The sequence below is a fragment of the Phaenicophaeus curvirostris genome, chromosome 17 (assembly GCF_032191515.1).
Source record: "Phaenicophaeus curvirostris isolate KB17595 chromosome 17, BPBGC_Pcur_1.0, whole genome shotgun sequence".
Taxonomy (NCBI): domain Eukaryota; kingdom Metazoa; phylum Chordata; class Aves; order Cuculiformes; family Cuculidae; genus Phaenicophaeus; species Phaenicophaeus curvirostris.
This window is the reverse complement of record NC_091408.1, coordinates 1381920-1407299: the sequence shown is the minus strand read 5'-3', so window position 1 is coordinate 1407299 and position 25380 is coordinate 1381920. Positions and strand designations below refer to the sequence as shown.

The 25380-nt window shown below is 50.1% G+C and overlaps 1 protein-coding gene across 4 annotated transcripts in view; it reads right to left on the bottom strand.

The window, feature by feature from the left end:
- TTC28 (tetratricopeptide repeat domain 28) overlaps positions 1-25380 on the bottom strand; it is a 123007-nt gene that overhangs the window by 33809 nt on the left and 63818 nt on the right. For 3 of the 4 annotated variants that reach the window (XM_069871153.1, XM_069871154.1, XM_069871155.1), the window contains 4 exons: positions 18557-18704; positions 17417-17689; positions 16437-16567; positions 1656-2163 (listed from right to left, as the gene is read on the bottom strand). In XM_069871153.1, the coding sequence (XP_069727254.1) occupies positions 1656-2163; positions 16437-16567; positions 17417-17689; positions 18557-18704 (1060 nt within the window). Of the gene's footprint in view, positions 1-1655; positions 2164-14706; positions 14847-16436; positions 16568-17416; positions 17690-18556; positions 18705-25380 lie in introns of those variants that run through there. The other variant, XM_069871156.1, reaches the window with a different exon arrangement.

Genomic DNA, 25380 nt, shown 5'->3' with positions numbered 1-25380 from the left:
AGAGCACCTGGCAGCTGGGCTGTGTCACGTTCTGTGTCTGCCTTGCTCGGCATTAGATCGGACACCGAAGAGAGCTTTCCGTCTCCATCAGCGAAACGCAGACAGAACGTCGCTGTTGCTTCAGCAAAGAGGCCAGCTCGGACATTCTGGCTTGGAAACGCACACTTAGATACATTTTTCCCCCCTTCAGAATAGTTATTTTGATGAGGTTTTGTTTTGCATGTGCATTAGATGAAAGAGACAATTAAGACTTGACTTTTTAATTGGTACTGGATCCATTTTAAACAGTAATAGACTTTCCCAACAAGAACTGTATGTTCTCTGTCTCCAGTGTAACTTCACTCGGACAGAGAGGACATAACAGCCAACTAGCAGCTGAAACGTGAGCTCCTGCACTCAGAAGCTAGGAAAACCACTCTAATGCAAAGTGTAGAGCGGCTGAGTCAGCATACCAACTGAAAGATATATTTAGGCTTGAATCCAACACAAGAAAAACATTCTCTGCTGCACCGAAATTCTTCTTTTATTTCAAAAAAAAAAAGCACCCAAAAATTTCTGGAATTCCATGCTGAAAGCATCATTAAGACCAAAGCTTCTGTCACGTTAGTAATGATATCAATATGGATTTTCTAGTCCTGCCTTGACTGATTTTGAGCCAGCAAAATGGTGACAGGATTTAAACTGCAAGTGAGCACCGCGAACGCTGAGGAACATGAACTTTAATGAAGCTCTTTCTTCTAGAAAGAGAGCTGTGCTCTGCCCAGTGGCACAAGGCTCACAGAGGATGGTTTGTGCTTTGCTACATGCTTTGCTGGTTTTCCCTGCAAAAGGCCTTACATCAACGATAGAGGAAGCCAGACACAAGGCTTCATCCCCCAGCACTCCTGCCCACCGGGTGCTCCATCGTGCTAAAAGCAACGTTGCTCTCTCACACAAAGCAAGACGCAGGCGCTTCTGCCTCACGAACCTATTCTGCCTTGAGTTTACCCTAATTTGTGTAAAGGAGGAGATTCGCAACACTAATTAAAAGCTATGACTGTGTTGTTTTTTCCAGTTCACCTTATCTTCTTCCTTCAGCTCCTGAAGACTCAGCTATTAAGAGAAATTAAGTAATTCATCAAGCCCTTTTCAATTACCTGCTGTTGATAACATCAGAGTACAATTAGCATTTACAAATGAACCTAGTGCCAACTGCCAGGCAGAAACAGAAGCTAATTTACAGCGTGGGGCAGCCTGCAAGAGATTCAGGGGCTGCCAGCAAAACCGTATTTTGTTATACCAGCAACAGCCCTGTTGTGCCACTCCCAGGCAGCCAAGAACACATGCATAACAACAGCTGGAACATCTGGAGCACAAACACTGCGTCCTGTGGCAGAGATGGAAACGCATCTCTGGTCGTTCCAACATCCAGCACTGCAGAGAAACTAGAGCCATCAGCCTGTGCTTTCTGGTGCCACTGTTTGCAGGTTACTCATTGATCGTGGGATACATCACACCAGCACATAAGCCACCAAGTGCCAGCAGAATTTATGAAGACAGCCTGGTGAAACTGGGGCACCTAAGAAGATGGCACAGAGCAAACCTCCTGCATCCCATCAGCAGCTCTGATGGTCACAGCATTCCCTGACAAATTCTGCTCCATGTCAGGGCCTTACCTAGATTGGAGGAGGCTCTGCCTTCAGCAGCTCGGTCCTGCAAGCTCTCAGCGATGTGCAACTGTTCTTCATGGTACTGCTTCGCCCTCTCCAGGTCCTGCATACATCTCGCAGCATGGCCCAAGCCAGCGTACGCTCGCATCTCGATGGCCTTCTCAGCCAGTTCCTGGGCCAACTCCAGCACGTAGTTGTGGTAGGACATGGCTTTGTCGAAGTTCCTCCGGTAGTGGTAAGCGCTGCCTAAGTTGCTGTAGGCTCGAGCTTCCTCCCGCTTGTTCCCCAGCTCCTTGGCGATCTTAAGATGCTGTTCGTGGCACTGCACCGCGTTTTCAAAATCCCCCATTGCAATGTACACTGCTCCCATGTTGCCCAGCTCCCGCGCCTCGGAGAGCTCGTCTTTGGACTGCTTTGCGAGGAGGACACACTGCTTGTGGCTGGCCAGCGCGTTTGGGTAGTCCCCAATGGCTGTGTACACGTGGCCCAGACTGCTCAGTGCCGAGGACGCTGCCTGCAGGGAGAAGAGACAAAAAGTAAGGACAAGTATTCATGGAAACGAGTCAGACGGCTCCAGTCCTAGAAACCAAAGCCACAAAAGGCCACTCTGGGCAGTGTGCGGTCACCAACATCTCGTGCTCCTGCCTGGCCAACCACACCATGCTCCAAGGAGCACAGCTCTTGCTGTGCAGAATCAAGGTCCCTCTAGCACAACATGGTTTATTACTGAGCCCCAAACAACCTTGAGACTACGGCAAAGACAACGGTACTCCAGCATCTGGAGCCTCTGTACCCTAGGGACATCTTAAATAAATAGAGCTATTGGCAAACCGGAGTTCTTAGCACCGAGACACAGCTGTATTTAACAAGACAAACTATCTGAGAGTCAGATTCTTTGGCCCCTGCATCCACCAGGACACGGGCCTGCCTTCCACCTGGCAGAGCCAGAGCGCACACAGCCGGCCAGCAGGGCGAGGAGCCAGGAGCAGGGATGTCTTCCTTCTGCCCAACACACATCTGCTGCCTCAGCATCGCTCCAAAGCCCTGACCCCGTGTCCTCCACGCTCCCTGCACACGCATTTCCCCTGCTACCCAGCTGCTGCCCTGACCCAGTTCCACAACAACCATCTCTTCCAAAGCTCCAGAGCAGAGCAGTCAGGGTGAGCGACTGCACGGAGACTGGTTTCATAGCTCCGTAGCTCAGGAAAGGTCTAGTCCATCCTTCCACTCGAGATGGTAACACGGCATCTCAGGACACTTCTCCTCACTATTTGAAACGGCACAGCCCCGTGCTACCAACAGAGAGGCAGCCTCACCTTTTCCTGCTCCTTGGCCAAGAGCTTCCAGCGCATCCTTAGGCTGGGGGTCCTGCTCCTGCAGCACATTCTGAGCGCCCCAACCACTCGTTCAAATCTCCTAACAGGCAAGATCTTTGCCCTGAGAGGTGTGACAGGGGGAAGAGCAGCTGAACCACAGCACCGGGGCCTTTTCAGCTGTTCCAGTGCTGGGAAGAAAAGCAACCTCCCTGTTATGGCTTTCGGAGCTCAAGCACTGGAGTGACCTGTGTGGCACACTTGTATTTATGGCACTGCTCCCCTCTTGCTCTGACTTGGCTGGTGCTCCACATCAGCGCCCAGAGTGGCCACGAGGAACCTCCTCTATCCCCCCAGATGAGAATTCCTGCCACACCTTTCCTGCAAAACCTCACATCTGCCTCCAGGAGCTACACCAGTTGGTGAGCTTTCCCTCGCCCCAGGCAATCCCTCTGGATGCTCACCTCATCTTGATAGACTCCTGTGCTCCTGCTGAGCTCCCACCTGCAGGCTGGCTGTGCCTTACAGGTACAGGATTTTAATCCCTTTCTCCAAAGCAAATCACTGACCTTCCTGGCCACGCTGTCTAGGGATCAGGTATAATGAAAACACAGACCAGAACACTTCTTCTGCAGGAGGAGAGGGGGCTCAGCACCTCCCAGCTGGAACTACGTTTGCTATTAAAACTGCATACCCACAGAAATGAGCCTTTGGGGACTTTCAGAAACAGTGGAAAGAGAAACTTTCTTAACGATTGTTACTAAAATTACATCGTGATTGGAAGAGGAATGCTAAGTCAGGAAGATCCATGGGCCAGAGCAAGAGGCTGGCAGTACAGGTGATAAATTATTGTTGTGATCAGGAGCATTAACAGAGCAATATTTCCACGCTGAGGAACTGTAAACACGCGGTGCTGATCCAAATTAATAGGGAAACCATCTTTTCTGATACAAGAACCTGAGGCAACAAATTAGTCATTAAACACAATTTATAGGTCATAAGATGGGGAAGTTATAAGGGAGCTCTCCCTCGGCCAGCTACGTAAACAGCCAGGCTGCATTTGCTCTCCCCGGGGCATCCTCTCAGGCAGCTCAATTAGAACAGGAGAACTGCCAGAATTCAAAACGTCTTAATTTTTTTTTTCACTTAGTGCTGCAGATGAACTTCATTCAACGAGAAGAACAAAGCAAGAACAGCAGTGGAGGGCAGAGTATTAGGAAACCCTGGAGCATCCCTGCAAGCTCGCGGTGCCACTCCACGTGACAGCGGGATGGGAAAGCCTTGGGCTTAGTCCCCCAGATGGCAAGAGCAGCGCTGAATTTCATGCTGCCAAAACATGGTATAATGAACTAGAAATAAGTCTCTTTTGCTGCTGTAATTGTCATAGATCAGAGAGGGGAGCAGCTAGCAGCAGCTCTGCAGGGACACGCACCCTAATGACAGGCTGGGGACAAAACCACTGAAAATTCTGCCACATAGTCCAACGGTTTCTTGGGCTCGGGAGGTGTTTCTCCAACAGCAAGCACCAGAGCTGGTGTAAACTGGCTAAACTCTCCCAAAAAACAATGATGTACTGCTTCTGCAGAAGCACAGACACTCACGAAAGGAGGAACGGTCTCATTGTGTTAGAGGAAGCCAGCCAAAGGCAGGAAGGATGCCTCTACCTTCAGACACAGCCTTCGCACCAACGCTCCTGCGTAGTTTATTCTGCAGCACTTTGCCCATTAAGTGATCCGAGTGCTCCAAGAGGCACTTCTCAATCATCCTGGAGTCTAAGCGAGCAGAGCCCATGGCACTCCAGGCATCCCCAGGGCTGCCTGCAGCAGCTCTTCTCCAGCACGATAAATATCCGTACTCTCCATGCTCAGGGGGGCAATCAGCGGGAAGACTGCGGAGCCTGACATTAAAGCAGTGCTTAGGAACAATTTGGTGATTACATCTGCTGGGGGACACCAGTGACTCACTTCAGGGGGTTTGCAATAGGATTCCAGAAGATAAATTCATCACTGTATACTTAACACAATCCTTCGAGTAACAGGACCCACCGGGAACTCGAAGTGGCTCCCATACTGGGCCAAAAGGGTAAGGGTATTCCCACACGCGCTGGCACAAGAGTCACAGCGCTGCAGGGAGAAACACTCCAGCTGTGCTAGAACAAACCTCTGCCTGGTAGCAGGGTGATGGGAGACTACGGCTTCATACCAGCGCGTTCTGCACTAGCAAACAAAGAAAATCAATGCTTTATATACCTGACAAAGACAAATTTTACAGTGGGGGTTGCTTACACCTCCAATTAGGCAATTTATCACTTTAATAGAAAGCAGATTCTTCTGGCACTGAGCTGAGGCAGGGAAGGGAGTTCTGAAAAAGGTTCCTAATTGCTCTCTTTTTCTTGGGAGCAACAGCCAGCTTTGGGTTTTCAGCTGAATAAGGTAAAGAGTCTGATGTTGAGCAGATGTGCACCACAGAATGACAACTAATAGGGACCTGGTGCCTTGGAGAGATGTGTTTCTTAGATATTCGCTCTTGCCAAAGAATGGCCATTCCCCAGTTGTGTTACATTTAAACAATTCTTTAACTGGTTGCACAAACTCTTTAAATGAAAACACTATATAAAAATTCTAAAATGCTCTGCCTGGTATCTCAGTATAACACAGCCTTAATCCCCAAACACAGACACCAATTAGGATTGATCAGAGATCAAGCTTTTACAGCCAAGGTGGGGAAATAGCTGGCATGGACTGAGCATCCGTGCAACTCAAAAGCCTGGCCACAGCACGATCTTGCGTGCTTGCCTCTCTCCACTTCCATTCTCCCTCTGGGCACAGGGTAACAGCAGTGACTGATCCTACACGACGCAGCGGAGCGGCATCCAAAGGATCAGCCATGCATACCCAGCACATCTGCACTCAAGACAGTCAGCAGCACAAACCCAAATACCCCCTCAGACTCACGCTCTCGCTCCTGAACGCAGGAGAAGGTTTCCTGGTTCACCGAGTGTATTTTGGGGGTGGTGGTGAGAAGGCAGCTTCAACACGTTGTTGCTGAACAAAGGAATCTCAAATCTGAAAGCGCTAACATGGTGAACTCTGTTGGCTTCTCCACAAAGAGGAAAACCTCACCGTACCTCACACCAGCGTAACATTTCTGTGTGGGAAGCACAGAGCTACCTCACAGCAGCGCTGCGCAAGCATTTAAGCTCTACGTATGGGAGCTGTAAGCTCTGTCTGTCTGGTAGGTACGAACTGTGTAGCTGCTGCCCACACGGGCAGGACAGCAGCATAACAGGGGAAGAGCACTCTCAGGACCTACCAAAATCATCCTGGCTCTGAAAATCACGCTTTATCTGCACTTCTATTAACTCTCTTTAGTTACACCAGTATTCCACAACTACCCTTGGAGATCTACTGCTGAATGAAAGGGAATAACCAGGAATTAATGACACAATAGACAAGCTCAAAAGGTAGATCAGGAAGAGAGAGCTCCAGTCCCCTCTGGATTAATGGACTGAATTAATCGGCAGGTGTCAAGGACTATTTGCTGCTCAGGACAGAGGCTGCCACGGGTGGTGCTTATAATCCACTCACAGCCCTGTCTTTCCTCGCTTGTTCAGGGAAGCGACACTGTTCGAGGCCTGACCATTCTCCCTGTTCCATGGCGAAAGAATCAAGCCCATTACGTGAATCCAGCCAAATCTGAACAACACCACGGCATGACTGTTGGGTTATTCACAGCCGATCACCTTCCGGAAACCAAAGGCTTCAAAGGGAACATAGACTTTCAGCTGCTCAGCTGGAGATTACAATTATGCCACTCCAGTGGAAAACCCATTTACTCCATCTCCTCCATCATCACTTAGGAGCTTGGTGTCCAGTCCTGCCTAGAAAGCTTGTAACACCAAACCTGCATGACTCCCTTAGCAGAACCACAAATATTCTTGACCCAGTTAGCAGAGTTTTGCTGGAAAGCAGAAAGAGCAACTGGCGCACGTGGATACCCATTCCTTAAGAGCTCAAGTGCTCGTGACTCTCAGTGTGAAGGCTGCTCACCTTCCCTGTGCAAGCGCGCTGCTCTCCTGGGGTGGGCTCTGCAGCACTGAAGAAAAGGAAAAGGAGGTCATGCAGAAACACCAGCCCAGGAACAGAGCAGCCCTCAGAATCGAGTCAAAGCATCACCCTGGGCTCAGTAACATTGATCCCAAGCAGCCAAAAGTTGGTAGCTTTCTGGAGCCTAGAAGGCTCCTGTGTGAAATCATTTTAGGGAGGGTGGCTGACTAGGCATTTTAGTGATGATGTAAGAAAATAAACCCTCATTTAAAACCACAGACTTTTCTGGGATGGCGACATCGAGGAGTGACTCACGCTCTGGTCAAAGTCACTTCTGAAAAAGCCAAACATGGATCTCTCAGAACCCCGAGAAGCCCTTTGTGCAGCAAACTAAATCTCTAGCTCCTACTGCTGACCTGTGCCAATCCTGATGCCAACTGTCCTCATAAAGTTGGGTATCACTGGAAACTCAACACAGCAGAGCCTCAGCTGAGGTGGGCCCTCTGAAACCCCACAGTGCTGCTCCCCGAGCCGCTTCATTTCTCTCACCGCAGCCAGGCCCAGGCCCCAGCAGAGCGCGAGGTCTGCGGATACTGCAAGGGGTAACTAAAACCAGAAGACTGTGTTTCTTCCAGCTGAAATCTGTGCGCTGTGGAGGTCAAGCGGGGACATTTAAAGGCGATCCTCAGGAAGTATTACATTTCCCTTTTGAGGCACAACGCGAAACAAAACAAAGCACATGGCCTTTTAGTACATTCCCAAATTTCCTGCACCGGTCAGATTTCCCTTCGTCCTGCTTAATCCTATCACATTTGAACTGGATAAACCTTTGTGAACCCAGTCAAGTTGACTTTCTCTAAAATGAGCTGCTAAGGACAGAAAGAGAAAGGCAAAGAATTGATGCTCTCTTACATAAACCCAGCTACTTGATGCTGGAGCACGACAGCCGCTCACATCACTGAGTTCCTCCTCTCTAAGATGTAACACAGCGCTGGTGCCGTAGAAGCCCCAGAATCCTCAAATGAACTCATATGGCAAGTGTTTTCCCAGCAGCTGGCACCCAGCCTTCCTCCAGGAAAGCCTTTCCCCAGGGTACGAGAGAGCTTACCCAGGATCCCAAACGGAGCAAGGCTACTGTCTGCAATGAGAGGCTGAAATCTGTGAGGCAAGAAGGACAGCACCACACACATAATGAGGGTTTCAACGTACGCCTACACTACCGGTCAGACTTTTGAGTCCCCACGGTTAGAGGCCCCTCAAAGACCGGCTGTTTGAAGTGCAAGTATTTATGGGAACAACACGAACTGGAAAGTCTACGTCTGGAACTTTGTGTGCCCAACAACAGAGCCAGACATCTGGGCCAGACAAAGAACGTTAGTGAATTGAACAATGCTGCAGAAACAGTTCAGGAAGACATTCTGCAGCCTCAGTCAAACCTCTCACAAGTTCTCATGAACCTGAAATCACATCTGCAGAACTTCGAGGGCAGCAGGGGTGAAAATAAAGCTTTTGTCCTGTTAGGAAATCTGGAAAACAAATCTGCCTACTCTCACCTAACTCTGCAGGAGCTGCTTCATGGCCCTTCAGCAGCAGAGGGGCTTGGCACACTTGTGCTACGCTGGTCTGCCCGGCCAGGGCCTTCTAGCAAGCTGTCAGAACTGAGGTCTCAGTTCTATAAATTGCTCTCACATCTCATATAAAGTCAGCAAAGATTCTGGAAGACCTGGACCGGGATCTGCAAACACCTCCTCAAAAAGCTGGATAAGCGTTGGCATCGGTCTCCCGGTAAAGCAGGCAAACTCTTTGGTCCCACACAGACCTGACGATGACAACGCTGGTTTTGGTGTAAATGCCTTCTAAAAGAAACAACACTGAAGCCACAGCGACTCTCAACACATTAAGGATGAGGCACATATGCTGGGATGCCCTGTGGAGCCTCCTCCTCCTCCAGCTCAGCCTCCTGGATCCCTGGAAATTCTGCTGGGCGGCTCCGTCGCTCCAGCTGCCAGTTGGGAAACTGCTGCCAACCCAGCCAAGGGCACCTCTGGGCTTTACCCGCATCCGCCTGCACGGCGCTGGGACACTGAGGCTGGGGCTGCACAAGGGCACTGAGCACAGCTGGCAGCTCCCCCTCCCCAGTAACAATGAAAAGACATTAAAACCAGCTTGAGGCCAGCAAGAAGGCCCTGTGATGCTCAGGTTGGTGCAAGGGCTCAGACAACTACTTCCAGTGGAAAAGTGTCCCTCTCTTTCTGCAACGATCCAGCCCCTGAACTGCAAGGGCTTGATCTTTTTTTTCCGTTTCTGGTTTCTGTGGGCAATTTCCCGCTGAGTTCCTAGGAACTGACGCTGGTCTCGCCTCTCTGGAGACCAGGGATCTTTTGCATGAGTGGTTAGCAGCCTGATCAACCATTCTGTTGTTTGTAAATCCTGCGTAATGGGATTTGGAAAGCTGTTTCTCACACAGAGGCTTAATCAAAAACCAGCTTGTTTCAATTTCTTGGAGGAAACTCCAGGACTCAAAAGATCCCCTAAAAGAACCCCAGTGAAAACCAGAGGGCATAATGGAGAAACAAGAGCGAAGTGTTAATCCAGGCACTAAAACTGCCTATGGATGTGGATGCACCAGCCACCCACCCCTCTTCTCCCTGGTTGCCCTTTTCAATAAGACATCGAGGGGCTGACACGAGAACAGGACACTGCAAAGTGAGCTCTGCAGTATGCGTGCACGGTGCTCATGCAGCGGGCTGCAGTCCCTTAATGTGCTCGTGGAATCAGTGACGGACACACTCAGTTCTTACCAAAAGCTCTCACGCTTCCAATCTTCTCTCGAAGAGGCTCAAGAAGTGAAAGTTCTTTGTTGTTCAATACGGCAGCAGTGGTCGCACCCTGAACTTGTTATTCCCGCGCTTGTATCAGCAGTGGCTGCATTAACCACTAATATAGATTAGCAATTAGCAAAGCCCTCCTCGGCCTGTTCTATACGTCTGGAACTCCCAAGTCAGATGCGATGAAGCCATAAGGAATAAGGTATGTTCTCCTCTTACTCCTTCCTGTTCACGTTGCTACAGGCAGCGGATAATCCACTTCTGGCAGACAACTACGCAATAAATTATTTTGAAGCAGTGTCTCCACTGCAGAAGAGGAAACGGGATAGAAAATAGAAAAGCAGACAAACAAATATCTTCCCTGCTTGTTCTCTGCACAGCTCGGCCGCTCACTGCGGCACTTTCCCACTTTCCCTCCACCGCCTGTTTCTGCCATCTCAGTCGACGTCCTCATGCATGACAAATTGCTTTAGCCCGAAGACTCTTTCCAGTTCTCATTTGTGAGGTATTTATATCCTGTCCTAATTTTCCAGACTGTTTGCAAACATAATAAGACAACTGCAGTCATGAGATTTTCAGATTTTTCCTTTCTGGAAGGCGGGGTGGCCGCAGGGAGAGACCCCCCCTCCTCCGAGGGCCGAGCCCCGCACGGACACCGGGGCTGGGAGAGGGCAGTGGGCTCCTCGAATGCGGTCAGGGAAGGCGCTCGACCCTTAGCGCTCCAAGACCGACAGGAACAAAGCACAACTGAGGAAGCAAGGGACCAGGTGATGAAAGAAACAAAGCTGGTCCTATAAGAAATGATATTTCAAGACACCTGAAAGCCACTTGAATACAATGGAAAAGAATCACTGCTATCAATCATAACCCATGCAAAGCTAAATCCTGGACAGAGCAGGAGCAGCACCCAGCCTGCCACTGTGCACCCAAGTAATTAAGGATGCACAAGCAGGAGGGCAAACAGAAGGGGTTTTTGGCAGCAGTTAAGATACTGCTCGGGACGAATGGACAGACACAGAAAGAGCCTGTTTCACGGTGCAGTACCGAAGGTCTGAGTGCGCTTTCTACTCTCCCAAATGTGCTACAGAAATCAGAACCTGATATATGAGAGATTTTTCAAGCACACATTAAATAACCAGAGGAGTCTTTACCTCACTGAATACGTTTCTCAAATTCTCTCAAAAAACTACCGTTTTTTGAGAGAATTTGAGAAACGTATTCAGTTATCAACGATTCTAAGACAATCACACACAGTGTTTAATGCAAATCAAGCTTGGGCTGCTCTGCTCCAGCTTCATCTCGGCGACAGGCTGCAGCAGGGTGGACCTGGGGGAAGCTCCGCAGCTGTGGAAGGACTCTGGATGCCTGACAAGGTAACCGGGAGGGGAACCTGGCCCAGCACCGATCAGCTGCAGATGTTCTCATGAGCTCACTCCCCACTGACATACCCTGTGATGGTTTCTCCAGAGACGAAGGGCTGCACAGATTCACGCTTCCAGCCAAAGCTGCAGCACAACTGCCACCACAGGGACCCGCACAATCGAAGCACCGACTGCTCTAAGTCCATCTCTGGCAGGAGTCCTGTGGCTGCCGGTACAATCCAAACCCAGAAATGATTCTGGACCAGGAAGGGATGCAGCAGGCAGCCAGGGAGATAGTCTGTGTTTCGGACAAGCTCTCATGCCATTCATTCAGAAAAACGCTCAGGGAGGGGCACACACACCCTGCTCAGGCACGAGTCAGAGCTGATGCCACCCCAGCACATTTGCTTGGAGCCGTTCAGCTCGCAGTGCTGAGGGTGAGCAGTTAACAGCATCCTCAGCACCCGGACTTCGCACAACTATCCCAGTGCAGGGCTGCTCCGAGCGCTGCGGGTCAGGTTCAGAGCACACTGCTCGTATTTAGGAAGAATGAAGACAGAGTTGCTCCCGAGGGACAGTTGTGCCACTTCTGACTCAAGCTGGGTTCCAGCCTCCTTCCTCATCTAACTCAGCAGAGAGATTTCCAAAATGATTGGCAAGGAACATCAGAAAAGGGAAAAAAAACATTCTTTTGCCTTGCACCATAATGCACACAAGGAGCACAGACAAAAGGGTAAAAGCTCACAGTTCCCCTATTTACTGAAGATGGAGCTTGTACAGACAAAGCCCGGCAGGAAGGACACCTGGAAAGCATTTCCCCTTCCCCTCAGGAAGCGGCAGGACGCCTTGGCTTTACAGAATTTACAGATTTCAGTAGAAAGGAATGACCCACCTTTCCTTTTGCAATTCCTTCTGGAAATAAGAAAGTGATCTCTGCCTTGTGTAGCCTGACAGTAAGTAGCTGTAGTTTACAAAAAGTAGGAGCTTTACGCTGTGTCTCACTGCTTGCTCAGGCCAGGGGACAGGGAAAAAGGATTCAAATTGCAGAGCTAAATAACTGCCAGTGGCTGTGCTGCACACAAAGTGTGTTCAGACAGTTGTAGAGTGTGCTGATTCCCAGCTGAACCCCAGCACTGACGGTGTCTGTCACAGCAACAGTATTTCACTACTGCTCCTCCTCCAGAGATGCACAGCAGCTGGTTATCCCTGACAACCTTCCATCGTGACAACGGCCCTAACGCCAGCGAAGGCTCTTGTCGCAGGCAGCTCCCTGGCAGTGTTCTCTCTGCAGCTTGAAGGGTAGCACCTACTGGCTTCTGGAGTCGCCTGGGCTTGGAGCCCATGGTTTCTCTTTATAACAGGAATTCCTGTATTCTGATGTTCCTGTATTCTGATTGTGTCCCAGTCCTCATTTTCACCATTCCCTTTCCCTGCAAACAGTCACCCTTTCTGAAAAAAAATGTGCTGAAGCTGCACCAAACGTCAACGTTGCTCTACACTCCCAATCATGTTAAAAAAATCTTGAGACAGTAAAATCCAGTTCATTGGTCTGGTTACAGAGCACAACCACCTGCTGCAAGGGAATATCAGAGGCACAGGTGCTCGTGGAGGTGTCCGAGTGCTGCAGCCAGTGGCCACAGAAACAAGAGGTAACAAGAGGGCACTAAGCCCCAGCCAGTTCTGAATATATTCCTTCGAGAAATAGCTGCTTCCAGAGGGCAAGTGGGAGGAAATCCCTTTAAAACCAGGCCAAGAATGATTGCAGCAAGCTGTTAGGCATCCTGAGTCAACACAGGGGCAGAGGCCACCAATCTGCCCCCTGCTCTCCTCCAGGCTCCACCACGCTCCCCACGGGGCAGTGAGAAACAGCCTTGGGTGCTTCAGCCGCCCCTTCATCACAGTCCCGGGGAGAGCTCAGGGGCTCAAACAATCCTCTTCCTCACCCAGTGCCCTCTGTCCATCCTCGCCTAGCGAAGAGGGATGCTGCATCTTTAATGGTGGGCCCAGTTCAGCTCCAAACGTGCCAGCCAGCCAAGACACAGGAGCTGCCAGCACCCGGTGGCTTTCTGGGAACGTCGTCCTGCCCAACAGCTCAGCGCTGGCAATGCACTTTCACACAAGCATTAATTTTATCATGGTTAGTTTATGATTTTGCCTTACTGCCCTGCTATTTCTGACTGTGGGGCTGTAATAAAAGGCGTCTGACGGCCCAGGAGAGAGAGGAGTTACTACCCTGCGGAGTCCCTGCGGCACCGGTGGCCTCTGCAGGACAGGATTTGAGCACAGCCTGCGTGAGGGTTTGTACGCTGAACCTGAGCAGGGGCTCCACAGCTTTGCCTTACCTCTCTGTCAGTCCTCACAGCTTCAGAACACTCCCTCAAAGAGAGATTTTACAAATGAAATGCTCTGGAAGGAACACAGGTCTTCACCAGGGTTCTCAAACCTGAACCAGGACAGCCCACGCTGAAACCTGCTCTGCTTCACCTTCACAGAGAAGCGACAGCCTAACAAGCTGTGCTGCTGTTTCCTCTTTAACTGCATCTGAACGATCTCAGAGCTGAATTCCCACACTCCTCTCCATCTGAAGAGAGGCAATCATCCTTCTAGATTGTCTTGCCTCCCCTCCCCTCCTCTCCTCTACTTCAGCTCCCTGCTGCTGTCATCCTTTTTAGATGGTATCCTACTGACCACAGTGACCATCCACCACAACCAAAGAAAACACAGACAGAAAGAACAACGCCTTTACAGTTCCTGGTTTCCTGAACTGACTGTACTTTTAAGTCTGCTAGTTCTTTCAGAAAAAACATAACAGAATTAGCTCATCTGAACCTTGACCAGCCACTGCAGCTGGTCAAAATATCTGACCCATCACTTAATTGTGACAGAACGCACTGAAATGAACTGGAGATGGCTACGTCATGGTGCTCATTACAGCATCATCCTAAGAACCCATCGTCTTACTCGTCTGCACAGACCAAAACCACATGTGTGTCCCATAACCCAGGATCTTTCTTGGAGATGCCAGAGGTATGCAAATCCCAGCGGTATGCAAATCCCAGCCGCTTCTGCCCCGCTCTCTCTCTCCCAAGTACCACAACACAGCACGAACGTTCCCCACGCCGTGACCGCGAGGAGCAGACAACTCGTCCAGACGAGGACTGCGCTCAGTGTGATACGGCGCTGGTAACCAGACCTGCACAGACTCCCTGTGCCGTGGAGATAGAAACGTTTAAAGTCTTCAGCTCATCGAGCAGTGTGTGTGATTCCCCGCTCAGCTGACACCGTTTCCCTTCTCTAGGCTGGGGGCAGGACAGATCGAACGCTACGGCCAGACCCTCTGCGACTTCCTCCTGGTTTACGGGCTGCAACCCAGCAGAAGCCCCTGGTACAGATGTTTTCCTCAGCAGCCTCAGAGCGCAGCGCTCCCTCCGAGGGTAGCAGTATCCCCTACAATGGAGAATTTTCTACCTTCGGAGCCAGCTCTGTGCAGTTGGAAGGAAAACAATTACCTCATTACGGGCACACACCAAATTCCCTTCTGGTGGAATTCACATCAGCACTACTGCAACTTTATAACATTTGCATTATAAAAATGTCTGCAAAGGAGGCCAAGAAAAACAGCTTTTTGTGCAGAGGAAGCTCTGTGGTCGAGATGATGTCATCAGAAAGCGCCAAATTAATTTCCTGTGGTTACATCCTACAGGAAATCCAAGCAGCTCAGCTTTCTTGCTAAACCAAGTAGTCATTTGTTGTCAATAGCTGTTAATTACGTGCCCAGATGTGTCATGAACCAAGCACCATCCCTGTTAGCCTTCGTTCCCTGGATTCCTCCCACATCAGCCCAGGGGATGTGTTTGGACCCACCGCCTGCAGTCAGCGAGCTGCACCAGCACCCGCGTCCCCGGCAGCCCAGGGGCTCTGGGGCGCAGAGGCTGCTGCGCTCGCACCCCACGTCCGCACGACAAGGTTCCTGCTGGTCCTGCAGCCAGAACCCCACACCAGGGCATCTGCTGCTGCTGTGAGCACACCCCGCAGGAAGAGCAGCCTTGGAGAGGAGACTCATAGCAGGAATAGGGACCCCTAATCAAGAAAACTATAAAAACAACGATGAGCGACAACTTTTCTGCTCTGCATGAACAGAAACGGGGAACTCAGGATTGATTCCAGAGGTTTTCCACCTGCTAAAACAATCATGGAAACATCCAGCAGGTCCCTCCCACATCAGTCCTTCCACAACCTACTGAAAGGGGCACCTCTCCAAGGCTTACTGGATATTTAAGTTATAAAAAAATCCATCAGTAAAGCACTTCACTAATTCATATGGGTCTTTGCAACGACTTATCAGTAGGAAACTGATCTCCTCTGGTGTTTCAATCTCCCCAAAACTACTTACTTTTCCACGAATTCCCACTCACCCCACTGCCCCCACCTGCCACGCATCCCACAAGCCCCCCACGTTCCCATTTGCAGTAGAGGGGAATCCACTGGAGGGGCAGGAACAGCTTTTGTACCTGTATCGTGCACTAAAATTACGGTTCTGTCCTCACAGTGAACTTCCAGTTGAAGGCTCCTGGGACAGATGCCTCGGTTCGTGCTGCACGCTTCCCTGGCCTGGCAGGGAGCCCAGCATAACACCTCCGGAGCGGAACGCTGAATGGTCAAGGCAAACCAGATCCAGCCCAAGCAGCCCCTACACTTCACACAGTGTTGCATTTTCCGGGTTGCATGGATTGTTTTTATTTTCACTGCTTGTTAAACAAGGCATATTTTACATGGATGCTGGGGATGGGGAGCTTGCTCATGACTCATCTGGAAAAGGCACAACATGGAGTTCAAATCGGCAGCACCTGTACCCCAGGGGAACCCAGAGCTGGTGAAGGCCAGGGATCAGGTGCAGAGATGTTGTACCAATACCTTCCACCCTCAGCACCCTGAGCACTATGGGCGAGATGGACGGGAAGGAAGAGGGAGGCAGAATGCCCTGCTCAGAGCGCCACGGAGATCGGGGGAGGCAAAAGGACAAACCAAGCATCCTGCCACTCTCACTCACATCCTGTAGCTATTGGTATGAACAATCGCCTTCTCAACAGGAGAGTGAGTGGCTGGGAAGGGACAGCATGTAGCTTCCAAATCCTCAGAACAATGGGGCATGCAGACAAGTCTTCTTGATGTGTTCACGCCTCTCTAGAAAACCACAGAGTGCTGACTCCCCGTTCAGTCCATGTAATGAGCCTCCTACCTCTCTGTCCTTGAGTTTCATGGCGAGCACCAGCTGATGTCTGTGGTTAGTAAGGGCCTCCCGGTAATTTCCTTTGGAGAAGAATGCGGAGCCCAGGTTCCCATGAGCTCGGCATTCTCCCGTCTGGTCACCTGAGTCACGTGCAAACAAAACAAAGGTTAGCTAACGAAGGTGAGGAAGCCTGGAGCGTGCTCCAGAACAAACCCATCCTCACATTCCACGCACAGCCAGACCTCTCCTCTCTCCTGGCCTTCAGAAACTTCTACAATAGCCATCAATCTCATTTTTAGGATTGTTTTACTTTCTTCTTTGGCCCAACACTTGGCAATTTCCCATTTTTCCATGTTTACTCCCTGCTTGACATACGCAATTTGTTTGCGAAAGTGAGTCAATGGCCCAGGATTAAAGCAAGAGAAAAGCACTCCAGCTTTCTCCAGAGAGCAGTTCTGCAGCAGAGCTCAGCTCCAACACAAAGCACATCTACTGTTGTCATCAGCATTGTGCAGGAGATATCAAACATGAGAAGGATTTTCCAGTTTGTTTAGTTTTAAACCCTCTTGTTTACCCATTGTCTCACTTCTGGTTTGTTCCCTTGCTGGCAGCTGCCTCAGGAGCTCACATTGAGGACTTTTTTCCATCTAATGCTTGAAAAAACAGATTGCTTTGCCTAAGACTTGTTTAAGGTCTTCAGCCCAAACCTACACAGGGGATCAGACCAGTTCCCATATATGACACCAAAAAATGAGAGGACTCTGGAGAACCTCAGCACATTCATCAACCATCCACGCCACACACAGACAGGTAAAAAGGCTGCACAGGCTAGAGTCTGCATGTTTCACAAATTTCAGATTTGCTTTAGCAGCTTGTGAAACCTCACAGAAGCCCAAGCATTACAGAAGGATGCTGCCCATTAACACAGCTATTAATTTGTTCCACCTGCCCCAACCCCATACTCAAACAAGTGGACGGAGAGGTCTTACCTAAAGTCTTGGCCACGTCCAAGTCCTGCTGCATGTATCCAGTGCTTTTCTCCGTATTCCCAAGGGACCAGTATGCACTGCTCAGTGCGGAGAACACTGATCCCCGCAGCTTTAGGCTGCAAGTGCCGATCTTCAGGGCAGCCTCCAGCACCACCACAGAGGCCCCATGGTGGCCCGCAGTCAGAAGCTCCTGCCCAATTACAGACACCACCACAAAGGGGCTCTTGTCCAGCTTCATCTTCTGCAGTTGCTGATAGGTGGGCTCCAGGGACTCTGAAATACAAAACCAAAGGCATGGTTACTCGACCAACCAAGTCGTTTGCATCTAGAAATCACCTTCACAACTCATCTTCAGTTTTTGGTAACCAAATGACCCATAAGTTAAGGGCCAGGCTGCTCAGATCAAATCAAGATGTATTACAGGAACTCAGGGCTCAGAGAGAGAGAGCAACAGCAAAACAGAGCAAAGAGAAGACTGCCTCCTTCTGCTACAGAGGGAAATCCTGGAAATGGGGGCATTCTGCAGGAGAGACAAAACGCTGCACAGCTAACACGGCTTCAAGGGCCATGGGATTTCACTGCTCTTCCACTAATCCACTTGTACTCAGGAGCAGCCTTTCGCTTTCTAGAACACTGTGTTTTGAGAGCTGTTAAGTGTGATGAAAAAGCTGCTGGTGCAGTCTTCTGGGCAAACAGTGGCCCAAAGCACTTAAAAATTCCCTGGTCCCAAGCCCCAGATCATCATGGGAAGTTATTCCAAGTCATCATAAAGCCAGGGCCACCACAGCACACACCTCTCTGTCTGCATTGATACTGGACAGAAGAGAAATGAGCAACAGCACCACTGGAACTGCTGCACAATTCCAGTCTGATTCACCTCCGGTGCCTCCCGGGATGCGCATCACCATCCTACTGCCCCAATGAATCAGAAAAGCATTTCTTTCATTCCTCTTGCTACTTCAGGCTCCTGTCTCAGCATCTGCTAGCTCAATAGAGAAGCCAAATCCTGAACATCTCTCCCTTCAGGCCTCCAGGTTCTCCCCCCGGAGATGCTGGCAGAGTCACCCATGACTGAAGCGACCGCCTCTCCGTGCCCCGGCACCCCCATGGCCACCCTCGAGACGACGTCCTGGTGCTCACCTCGCATGGGAGATTTCATGGCGGCCTCCACCATGCCAACCAGCAGCTGGAGACTCTTGGGATCTTGAGCCAGTCCTGACGCAAACGCTGCCAGAGCATCCGCATGGCGCCCGAGATACTGAAGGGCCACACCCTGTCGGAAGTATGCCTGGACAGCCAGAGGGAAGGAGAAACACCAGTTACTGATCTGGTAGAAATCACAAATAACAAACCTCCCCATCATCTCACGCTGGTGGACGCTGGGCTGCAGGTTCTGGCCTCTGTCACACTGGCTATAATCAGTCTGGTTTGTGATTGCCACCCAGTCGCTTGTCCCCGGGCGTGATGACTTTCTCTGAGTACCCAGGTGCACTCGTAGCAGGGACACCAAGTTTAAAAGAGTCTTCATTCTTTAAGCACCTTTGACGCCCATTACTCAAGTCTTATCCTCATGCCCAGCAAACACCTTCCTGATACAAACTTTGCTGCGCTTTTGCTCCATCCAAAGCTATTCCAACAGCACAAATAAATCACCCAGAACAGAGGATAAAATGTTATTTGCATTTCTTAAGAAGCACTTTAAGAACATAATGCTGACCCTTGAGATGGGCTCCTGGTGTTGCTTTCATGGATAAGACCCCATCTATTTCTCTCCACACGTAACAGTAACCTGCACTACATTACATACACATCTGTGAAAGTCTTTTTCCTTCAACAGGATAAATCTCCAGTTAATATCCAAACTGGTATTTCATTAGAGCTTTCAGACGCTCCTGGAATACAATCCAGGGAGGCAGATTAAGGAAAATCAGAAATGACATGAGAAATTTATAGACATGAATATTTAATCTCTTTTCCATTAGGAAGCCTTGATTGTAGAACCACTTCTAATGAATTCAATGAAAGCAAAACTCTTTTCATTAACCTTTAGTATAAATGTGTTCTTATTGAACCAAACAACCTACTGTACTGGAAACACAATTCAATGCTAATTAGATTACTAGCATGAAGCTTTAAATCAAAGAAAATACAAAGAACTAACAATGAGCAGTGGCCATCGAGCATGAGACCTCCCAGCAGCGAGCAAGCTGTCACCTAAATCACACTGTACACTTTTAAGTCCTTTTTTACCCAGAATTATAATTTAATCTCTTCCTTTACAGCCTGATGGCAGAGGCGTTTTGATGCAGCACGGCTCTGATGGGGACCTTCCAGCCAACAGGGCTGGTCCAGGACAAACGTGCCTGCCTGATTCAGTTATCACGGATGAGGGCACAAATACACAGCAGCCAGAGGTGGAACTTCGTCTTGCGTGTGGGCATCTCCAACTGCTCGTGCTTTACAGGAAGGTAGGAGCCTGCCATCTCCTCTCTCCGAACGCGAAGCACCAGGCCAGACAGCACATCAGGGAACACGCAGGCTCCTCACTGCTGCAGAAAGCAGACTATGCCCAGAAACTCATATTTGCCTGTATGCAGGGTTTAAAGGAAAAGGCAGGAGGGAGGCAGATGCTACAGGCAATGCAGATGAGCCTCCCACAGCCACACTGCAGCTTCTGCTTCCAGGGGTCAGAAGAGACCGCGTAGATCTGTCCTCTCTCACCTCCTAATCCCACACACACAGGGGCTGTAGGACAAGTAGCATATTCTTCAGCTATAGCAATGTAATAACTAGCTTTGATGACTCCCGTGAAGGAAATGGCTTGGGTGAAGGAAACAGAGGAAAAGCAAGCTAAACGAAACACACAAGAAGCCTCTCCCTGCTTCCAGTTCTCAGACAGAAACCCAAGTGAGCATCATCTTCCAGCAGGAGAACACACACCACAGGAGCGGCATCCAAAGCTTGGCCCCGGGTCACTCTGGTTTGCTCACCATCGCCTGCCCACCAGCTCTCCACCTTCCCCACATCCCTGCCCAACCGAGATGCACCGGCAGCTGGAGCGGGGATTGTTTCCAGCATCTTCTTCCCTGACCCCATCGCTTTTGTGGAGCGCCGAGCACATCTCAGACACAGAGAAAACAGAGCCCCCTTCCCCCAGCTCCGCGTACAGAGGGGACACCACGGGCTCCAGGTGACAGAAGAAAACAAGACAGGGACAGACTCGCCAACATCAGGCAGTTCCATACCCGGCACCTCCAGCGACCTTGCTGGAAAGTGCTTTTATCCCTCCTCACATCCATTCCTGGAAGCCCCCCCTGCAAATCACGGAATTTGAATACAAACACAGCATTCAGAGCCCCAAACAAAAACCCATTAATCATAACTGAAAGGAAGATTTTAGCCAATTTTTCTCCAGCAAAAACCCCTTCCTTCCTTTCTCCTCCAGTTTCCAGCACACACAGACTGCTCTCCACACATTGTGTTCCCCAGACTCCTTTCACAAAACAAATAACAGCACTCACATCACCTATTTCCTCCCCGAGAGGCATTCACGAGTGAGTTTAGCGTTGGCCTGAAGATACCATATCAAGGGGAAAAATCTGCAAAGAGGAAACGGTGAGAATCAGCCCTTGGAAGAGAGGAGGAAAGGGAAAGGCATCGAGCCAGCAGCTGCAGCTGAAGAAAAGAGACAAGGAGCGGCTTTCCAGTCCCGACACAGCAGCTTCCCACGCTTCAGTGAACTTTACCTCTTTAACAACACTGTGAAGACAGAAGAGGACTCGCTCCGCAGGAAAGTTACCTGGGATTGCTAGAAAATTAATGTAAGAAAAATCTACTGATTCCTTTTAATAAGATTAAAGTAAAAAAAGGATGATGATTTGTTGAAGACAAGACAAATGAACAGCAGGTGTTTTTGAACACCTCCCATGGATCAGGGGCTCCAAGCCCCGTCCAACCTGGCCTTGAACCCCTCCAGGGATGGGGCAGCCACCCCTGCTCTGGGCAACCTGGGCCAGGGCCTCCCCACCTCACAGCAAAACATTTCTCCCTAAAGTCCCATCTCAATCTCCCCTCTTTCAGCTGAAAAACGTTCCCCCTCATCCTCTCCCTGCCCTCCCTGACCAAGAGCCCCTCCCCAGCTTTCCTGGAGCTCCTTTCAGCACTGGAAGCTGCTTTAAGGTCCCCCACAGCCTTCTCTTCCTCTCCAGGCTGAACAACCCCAACTCTCTCAGCCTGTCCTTGTTCAGGAGATTCTCCAGCCCTTGGATCATCCCCGTGGCCTCCTCTGGACTCACTCCAACAGCTCCATGTCCTTCCTGTGCTGAGGACTCAGAACCGGACACAGGGCTCCAGGTGGGTCTCAGAGAGCAGAGGGGCAGGATCCCCTCCCTCACCGCTGGTCGCACTGCTCTGGATGCAGCCCAGGACACAGTTGGATTTCTGGGCTGGGAGCACACACTGCCGGCTCATGTTGAGCTTCTCATCCAGCAGCAGGTGCCTTTGGGAAGATGATCGGAGAGGGCTGGCCCTTTCTAACCACACAGTCCAGTTCTACAGAGGCAGCTGCTGCCACGGTCAGCGTCTGCCTAACCAGGCATCATCTCTCACTGTAATTCTAAGCACGAGTCCTAATTGTTCTGCTCAGTTTATTGACCGGTGTTGTTTCTGTACAGGTTGGTATTTTTCATCTGTGTTTATTACAGCCCATTGAATGCACAAGGCAAATTTCTACCTGTCCTACTAGGAGCTGCCGGAGGACAGACAGCCGCGTGTCCAGGCAAGGCAAATACAGACGTGCTTGTTAGTGTTTAGATCCTCATCCTCCCAGATCCTGTCTAGGCAACTGTCTACATCCTGAACATTAAATTTTCACATACAATCTGAAACAGGATTAGAATGTAAATGCAATCATCAAAATTACCGATAACAAGAGGAGTTCTGAAATGTTTATTAACCCCTCTAATATCAATATGCAAGAACCACTTCAAGCAGAGCGACAATAACTGGCTTATAATTAATACAAAACATGCAATCAAGAAAAAAATACAGTACAAAGAAACATCATTTCTGAACACAAATGGGATTCTGCCAAATACAAACAAATCCAGCAAAGGAAGCCCCTGATGACTCAATGCTTTTCTTACTGGGTAACTATCAAACTAGACTTTACTTTTTTGGACCAGAGCTCTACACAAACACTCAAGCTGCACTGGTATCGTAGCCGGCTCTGGTGCAACTCCTGGGGCTCATACCATTTTTCCCTGTAGAATCCACAGCAATAAATTGTTCGGATCCTTCACGCATCTTATATGGAACGTGTGCAAGAGTTAGAGGGAAGAAGCAGCCGCGGGAGTTCAGTCCTGTCTTACCACGGTCTCTTGTAAGCCTCAAGCATGAGCTCATGCTTCTGGAATATGATTTAGTACCAGGGTACAAGCGTTTTCCTAACAGCAGTCCATCTTGCGCTCTTTACTGGGTAGGATGGGATAAAAATTAATAAATCCTTTAAAACAGCTGGGGCTTAGGTGGCACGCAGGAGCCCTGTGAGGTTGTGCTGTCACCAGCTGCCTACGGACACGCTGACAGAGCCGAGCCGAGACCGGGAGCCCTGCCTTTCTCTCAGAAGCAGGACAACCCTTCCAAGGGTTCTGTGCACAGCAGACAACACGCACACGGCTGGTCCTTGCTGAGCACTCCAACAGATCCTGCTGGCTGCAGCTGCCCAAGAGGAGCACAGCAACAACAACGATCTCAGCTTGGGGATCTCCATCTGCCGAGGGTCCAGGAGCTCCTGCACCTCCTCCAGCTTGGACAGCCCCTTCCTGCAGGTCACCCCCTCGCCACTGCCCCCAGCAGCCCCGCGCTGCCTCACCAGGGCTCGTCCGATAATTCCATCGTCAAACTTTACGCTCAGAAACTCATTTACATAACGAATCGCTGGCCAATTTGTAACTGGATAACGGAGACAGAAGAACGAAACTGGAACGGCATCAGAAGAACTTGGAGCAGAAAATTACTGTCAAACAAACATGGAAAACCTGGACAAGATGCCTCGGCCTTGGACAAAGGCTCCCATTGTACACAGGGGAGGAAATTCGAAACACCTTGATATTCTTGTCAGCTGCGGACCCTGGACAAGCAGCTCTCTGGATCGGAAAGGCAAGCACACAGCAAACGCTTTTTCCACAATGCTCCCTTGGTTTGCCAGATCGGGAGACGCTGCCAAAAATAGCAGGAGTAATCTCTGATGCGTTCAGCCAGCCTGTCCTGACTCTGCAGAACAGCCTCCTGGGCAGCCCCTGCCCCGCGTGGGACCGAGGGACACCCGCCGGCTCCCCCGGGGCCGCCCGTGCCAGCGGCCGCACGACGGGACACGTGTGACAAGGACAAGCAGGAGGATGTGGGAACGGCCGCTACGGCTGCTTGGGGCCAAGCACCAGGTTGGATCTTTCTTCTCCCCTTGTAACTGCTTTACAGCCAAATTTTCGAGAAAAACATAGGACAAATCTCTGCTGTGGGGTTTCAGGAATGCGAGGAGAGGGAAGAATGCGCTTTAATTCAGAACACATGCAGCACACGCATAAATACTGCTCGCTGTCCGTACCGGCTGAACTCCCGCTTTCGCAAAGTCAAGGCTGCACCCCGATACGTTTTCCTTCTCAGTCCGCAAGCTCAGTTAGCACCTGGACACCTCCCGTCAGCCTGCCCCGAAGGACAGCAGAGACGAGACAAACACCTTGTCTCTGTGGCGTGGCTTCATCCTCCTCTCCCTGGGTCCCCGTGTCCCTTACAGGAACTACACTGCTTGGAAATGGGAATTTCCTCCAAGCCCCATTGAGCCTATACAGAAAAATAGGGGTGAATGCGAAGTATCACACCTTGTTCTATCCAAAGAGCACTTAATTAGTCTTATTAATTGTGCTCCCTCTACCTTCAGTGGGAGACTGTGCACAGATCACTTGCCCACCTGAATTAAATGTAATCATCAGTAACAGAGTCAAATCCTTGCTTAATTAGTTCAGTTGGCACAGAAGCTGACAGCCCGGCTTTCCACAGCATACCGGGGTCGCTCCTTCGCTGCCCACTCTGGGCTTGCTCTGGAAACAGCAGCTACCATCTAGGTCCCCTCTCCAGAGGACATCCCTCACCTTTCATCTCAGACAACCGTCCTACCTTTATCAGCTACAACTCCTCAGCCTTATTTAATAGCTGAAACGCGCCAGGAGTGGAGAAGAGCGCTGGAGAGAGGTGACAACCGACCTGCAGATGCGCCCACACAGCACAGGGGAAGCCCAGCCGGCCGCTCATCTTTCGAGCTCATGGGCACAGATGCAAGTGCAGCCAGAATTCCTCCACAAGTCAACAAGGACAAAATTCTCTCTGATTTCTGGCTAAACTACTTGTTCTAGTAATGGCAGAAAAAAGATAAGCCCGCTTTCACCCTGCTCAGAAGTAGCACCAACCTCAGTAAGATAATATGGGAGATTTAACAGGTACAGAATTACACAGAAAATAAATGGATTCAACAACACCTGTAGGCTGCTTCCCAGGGAAGCCTGGGACAGCATCAGGACTGTTTTTGACACCACCTTACCTAGTGCTTTGTTTAGTTTCAGCACTGTTCCGTGATTTAACTTGCATTAACGTTTGATATGTAGCTGCCAGCATACATCTGCACACAATTCCCCCAGTTCTAACAACGCTGAAAGTGTTGAGAACCTTTGCAGAGCTCGAGAATATACAAACATATGCTACTATTTGTTCTTACACCCTTAAAAGCAAAGCCAAATGAAAAAGCAGTACAAAGGGGAAAGGGGGAATAATAAAAATCATGTCCTAAACTGGAAGACATCCACCACAAGAACTCCTTTTGCTATTCAGCTCGAGAGGTCCAGCACAGAGTTTCATTGTCTCACTCAGAATTACTCATCTGAGCTGCGGCTCAAATGACTGCCCCCCTCCCC